This window comes from Lissotriton vulgaris, chromosome 6 (assembly GCF_964263255.1).
Source record: "Lissotriton vulgaris chromosome 6, aLisVul1.2, whole genome shotgun sequence".
Lineage (NCBI taxonomy): Eukaryota > Metazoa > Chordata > Amphibia > Caudata > Salamandridae > Lissotriton > Lissotriton vulgaris.
Window position 1 is genome coordinate 1,309,569,404 of NC_141694.1, and position 6,000 is coordinate 1,309,575,403.

The 6,000-nt window shown below is 42.8% G+C and overlaps 1 protein-coding gene across 1 annotated transcript in view; it reads left to right on the top strand.

The window, feature by feature from the left end:
* The window catches only part of HBS1L (HBS1 like translational GTPase), a 640,556-nt gene extending 636,188 nt beyond the window's left edge, over positions 1-4,368 (top strand). Inside the window, exon 17 of the mRNA XM_086927450.1 lies at positions 3,642-4,368. Coding sequence (XP_086783576.1) covers positions 3,642-3,653 — 12 coding nt within the window. The 3' untranslated portion in view covers positions 3,654-4,368. The remainder of the gene's footprint in view (positions 1-3,641) is intronic.
* Positions 4,369-6,000: the final 1,632 nt, after the last annotated feature.

Genomic DNA, 6,000 nt, shown 5'->3' on the forward strand with positions numbered 1-6,000 from the left:
ACAGACGGAAATGGCCCAAAAATAAATACCATAAAACCGGGAGCCCTAATCATGTACAAGTGTGGCTAGACATCACAAAAGATCAATGGATGCTGGCTACCATTCGAAATGGGTACTCTACGTTTCCGACGTCGTCTTACCTCAATCCCTCCGGTTCCACCTTCAAGCTATCAGACCAACCTGCTACAGAGGATCTCTAGGATGTGTCTGTAGAGGGTGCTCACGTTGCGGAGAAAGCAAGTTAGGGTTTTGTCGGTAGAGAGAGCTCACGTTGAGGAGAATGCAAGTTAGAGTTTTGGCGATGCTTGCATCATGCGGGCCTTCGGCAGTTGGGGTGGTTTTGTCGACGGTGAAGGATATGCGGCAGTCTCTGCACGAGAACTGTCAATGGGTGGTGCTGGACGAGGATCTATCACAGTCTGTCTTCCGGGGTTGAGTGCATGGAGTGCCGCGGGGTCCCGGAGATCCAGGATTCCTGGTGCTGGCCCCGGTCGGGTCACGCACATACGGGCTTGCCTTAGGCACGCCTTGCCCGCGCCCTCTGCGCGACCACACAGCGGCCACCATTATGTAGAGGAGGAATGTGCATCTGGGAGACAGGAGGTGGGGGGCGTCAGGGGGAGGCGTCACGGGGAGGGGTCACGGGTCAATGTGGCGGCAAGAGCGTGAGGCAAACGGGGGGAAAAGGGGAAAAAATAAACCAAACAGTGGCACAATACAAGAAAGGAACCAACAGTAAGGCACAATAGCAGAAGCAATTAAGTGGCACAAAGTGAAAAAATGAAAAAAGACCAGATCAGGGTAGTCTTGAACCCTGCAACGGTGGGGCTGCCAGGCGAAGCAGAGCACAGCGGAGCTACAGGGGAGAGTGCGATCCTGGGACAAAAGTCGGAGGTCTCACTGAAGAAATAATAGAAATCATAGAAAGAATAAAGTAAACAAGTCAGCAAACCAATGGATAAGGACAGATACAAAGAACACTGAATAAAATAACATTCATATTCGGACACATAACAAAAAGTGGAAACGATTAGAGAAACCCCTTTCTCGGACAGGTAGCAGAAAAAAGTTGTGAATCCTGCAGAATGAGTATTACCTGCGGGGGAAAAAATAGATCTCTTAAATTGGTGCCCTGCAAGTAACCGCACAAAAAAGAAACGAGTGAAGGTGATAAGAGTACACCCAAATGAGAGCATCAAAAAATTGAAGTATATTAATTAGGATTAAGAGTCTTAAGGGCCCTCTTTATCTATGGTATATTCAGCCATCATTCAGATTTTGCATCTGCCCACAATAGCATACAGCATAGGACAATTGGTCTTCCCCCTTTCGGCCATTGATCCTCTTGCACATATATATATTCACAGAAAAAGAAGTGAACTTAAATGCTAGACATGGTGGATCAATATATGACTTTGCCCATGCCTTTGTCTATTCTGTATACTTTTTATTTTGGTAGTCATTCTTGTGTGTTCATATTACAGTAATTCTAAACTAATGGTAACTTTTATTCACATCCTTATTCAGTTTATATGTAGTGGTTACTTTTTTAGATTCCAATGCATTTCTTGCAAGCACATGACCACAATGTTTAGCCAGTGACATTTTTTCTTTTTGCGGTGTATGCTATCAAGTAGAATTAAAAATCTATTTAACTATCACTCCAGCTTGCCAAGAACAACATATTAGGCTTTGCCTGTGTTAATTTCCTGTCAAGGTTTATCTATCAGCTTGTATATTGCTTCTTACATTTAATTGTTATGTACAGCCCTCTAACTCCTATTTAGGGCTTGTTTTGCAACTAAAAAGCGAAATACACAAAGAAATGCCACCTGAGCTCTTCAAGCAATCTTACAAGGAATTCAGTAAGAAATAATCTCTTGTATGCTAAACATACAACACCACTTGCGAGGATTTGGACATCCTAGATTGAGCATTCACATCTTATGAGTTTTAAGCTTAAGTCCAAATTAATATCACTGTGTTTATAATAGAGTAAACCAAATGTCTCGTTTCTCGTATGAATCTGTATTTACAGAGAAACCCTATATTTCATAGTTCAACTGAGAGGGACAACCCACTTATTGATTCCAGCAACGTAGTTTCAGCTCAAGCTAAATTGTAGTCAGGTCATGGTTCAGAAGCTGTGTTGATGGGTGCCATAGACGACCCAAGACATATCCTTATTCTCTTGGATTTGTTGTCCAGTGATCCCATTCTATTCGGAGTACCCACCTTGAAGCCGTAGAGATTAAAAGGCAGCCACTAGCCTGGCTGAAATCCTTTCTTGGTGGATAGACGCAGGCTGACTTCTGTACGATCAAATATGGGTTCCCACGAGACTCCTCTTGTCTACCTTTTTCATTTTTACATATGCGCAGTGCCACTAGCCAGGCTTATCAGACCTATGATTTGCCTTTAATTACTGATGCAGGCGATTTGCAGATCAGTAAAGTGGACAGTAAATCAGAGTACAGTGTTCAAACTGTATATCCTCCATTGCGACATGTGTGGCCATAAACTCTTACTCTCAAATTAAATTAACAACTTGGGGCATGGTAGTAGGAGGCCAGCCCACTCTCGGTTTATAAACGTGGTGGAGAGCGTCTTTATCTATTGACTGTGTGCAACTAGTATGCAACTTAGGCTTCCTCGGAAGGAAATCTTGTGCTCGTGCCTCCAAACTGAGAGATATCACCCTTAACCTTCTGCCAACAATAGTATGCTGGTCGTCTAGATGGTGGTTTCTTGTTTGGGCTACCGGAATAGTCTTTTTGGGGAGTGTAAGGGTTTAGTTACCCATCGGCTAACAATACAAAGTGTGTCAACCATTTAGTCATCAATATGCACTTGAATTCTAGCAGTGAATCCCTGTTTCAAACTGGGTCTTTAACAAAATTCATCTCTGTGAGCCCCAAGACAAGGTTCCCTGGGTAGCCCACTTTTTGTCTTCTTGGTTCAATCACCCGAACGGCGAGAAAGTCATCACAGGCTCGAATGGCTGACTCTCACTTTAATGGTTTGCAGTTTGGGGGTCAGGCGTTCTCGTTTGTCTACGTATAGTGTGGAACAGAATGCCATATTGCTTCTGGATCGAAACTAGTGCATTTTAGGGGAAAATATATATAGCTAGTGTCTAGAGCTAGCGGCCTTGAATCAAGGAGAACCATATTAGAATCCAGCCCTGCGCTTAAAAAAAATAAAAGGTAAGAAATATATACTGTAGTCTGATTTTATTGTAAAGCGCTTTTATGTCCTCAGGCCAAGTTTGTGCTATAAAAATTGCAAAAAATGTTACAGAGGGTTTACCAGAGTTTGGGGTCCTACAGTGCGATTGTGGGTTTGGCTACTTTAATACCACGACATCCAGGTTGGCTAGTGTTCATGCTATGTAAGTTTGCACCATTAGTTCATTTTAATTGCAGTAATATAGTAAACCAATTCTGACAACGCCCAAAAACTAGCGATGCCCAACTTTGCCATGTGCAAGCTGCAGCACTCCACTATGCTCAAGCCTATAACCCTGCTTTGAATTGTTTTATTACTATAGTTAAGCGCTGCAAACTGGCGTTTTTTTCTACGGTGTCCCAGTTGTCCTAATTACTCTTTTAGACACATGTAACTATATTCATTTTTTTCAGATCAAAGAATGACATCGATAACCACAAACCGGATTTCCACAGACCAGCTGAGTAATATCTGAGAGCTCCTCTTCTGAGCTGCACCAGAGCAGGACATCTGCACCACGAAACGAAGTGCAATTAAACACAACGGCGAAGAAAACCTCAACAGGCTTTCAACGCAGCAGCCCTTTCACAGCACGGCCTCTTTACGCCGAAACGGGAGGTCCAACGGACAAAATAAACACCATCTCCGTGAGAAGAGTTGCGCTTTCTCATTTCAGTAGTAGCTCTCGGCCTCAGGTGGCTGTCGACAAGCAACTTTACCGAAACCTGGGCTACACGCAAGCAGTGGCAACAGAAAATGAATGACTCGTCAGAAAGCAAGCTGCTTTCAGCACACCGCTGTTCTGTTTACAGTTTTATTTTATCTCTTCCATTTGCTGCATTTCTGCACGTTCTTCATGTAGAGTTATTTAATTTGGTGTAATATATTTAAAGATCACCCGGAAATTTTATTTACCAGATAGATCCCAGGGGACAGAAGCTAGGATGCATAGGATTGTGCTATTAATGGCTGTTTCATTGACTATAATGCGGTGCATTACACACAAAAAGGTAGATCTCAAACACCAGTAACATTATTTTCTTAGCCATTCAGTGGAATCTGTGCCAACAGTGGCTGTTTTTATTAAAATTAATTGAGGCGTTGATGAGATATTATTAAAGTGCGCAGATCGGAGCATAATATAGTGTGGTATTGTTTTATTGTCTCTTTTGGATGAGAATCTGTGATTATGCAAGTGGCATCCTGGTGCTTGCCGCTGCGTATGTGCGGGGTTATGCAAATATTTTGTGGGATGAGATTTTATAGAAGGATAAAGACTTCAAATATAATGGAACATGATAGAGCCTTCACTTCCGCGTTACTTGGGCCTCAAAGTGTATGCATTCGTTTTCCATGATGCTCGCGGCATAAAATGAATGCGTCCGGTAACTGGGAATCATTATCTCGTTCAGGTCCATCTGCTTCAGTAGTGCATAATGAATTAACGGGCTGCTTTTTTTATTGTCTGAAACAGCAAAAGGCATCAGTCATGTCACATAATCAAATATTGTTCGTGCAACACCAGAAAATGACAGAGTAAGCCTATCAGCATGTTGTCTACATTTGTATGAATATGAAATTTGGTCATAACCATAGGTATCTTTTACACATGAGATGTACATACGTATGGGCTGACCAGCACAATAAGTAATGGATATGAAGCAGTGAATTTAATCGATAATGTCCTTGGCAAGAGATCAAGCCTTTTACGTAGCCAGGACTCCAGAGAAAGGGGAGATAGACTTGTTCCATTCAGTGTTATGAGCGGAAACAGATGCATGGGGTTTAGAACGTTGGAATTTGAAAGCAATGATGTCTTCAAGTATGAATTGTCATTTTTATTACCTAGAGCCTTCTGAGCCGCCACAATTTTAATAGTTAAATGCTGTACCTTTGTATGCTACTGTCAGAACCCCGAGTGCCACAAGGGGCACACAGGCTATTGGGCCCAAGCGGGGTGGTTGAGGCCTTTAACTCCTGATATCCCAGGGCAGAGCTACCCTGGATCCCACTCAATTGGGCCAAATACCGCTTATGCACATGCCTGTCATGAGGGGGTGGGGCAAGGGATCGGTCACACAGATGCAGGACAGTGAACATGGCTCATAACTCAAAGTGCAGACAGTATGACATTATATCAATGTCCAGTCAAACACTTGCTTACATAAACAAGCATTTGCAATGCAACAGGTCTTGCATTTACACAAGTTTGAGCTATTGTCATTGTAAATGATAATGCCTTTTATTTATGTTTTGGTTTTTGAAACCTAAATAAAATGCATTGTCATTTACAATGCCAATAGCTTAAAGTCGCGTAAATGCGAGACCTATTGCATTGCAAATGCGACTAACAGTATGGTCTAAAGCATATGTACTGACAAACATATGCCCAGGTGCCACAAGCTACGGTTTGTGGTTGACCGAGGGCTGCAATGATGCCAGTATGGTGGCCGTAGGGGGTCTGGGTGGGTCAGGGATTGTTTAAGGCAGTTCAAAAACATGTTAAACGTGAAAGCATTTATTTGCAGGCTAATAAATGCTTGCCCATTTATTTAACATGTTTTTTAAATATGTTTGCTCCGCAATTAAACAGCAGCTGGTGCTGCTGTTCACCAAGGGGGCCCCATTTAAATGTCAAGCGGGCCGCAAGCGGCCCCCCCAAGGCCGTTCTTGGAGTATCACTGGTCTAAATCTTCAAAATTCCCGATAATTATGTTTCTTCTGCCCTTAGGGCAAGAAGGACAGTAAGCAAGATTGTCGGTCATTTGTGTA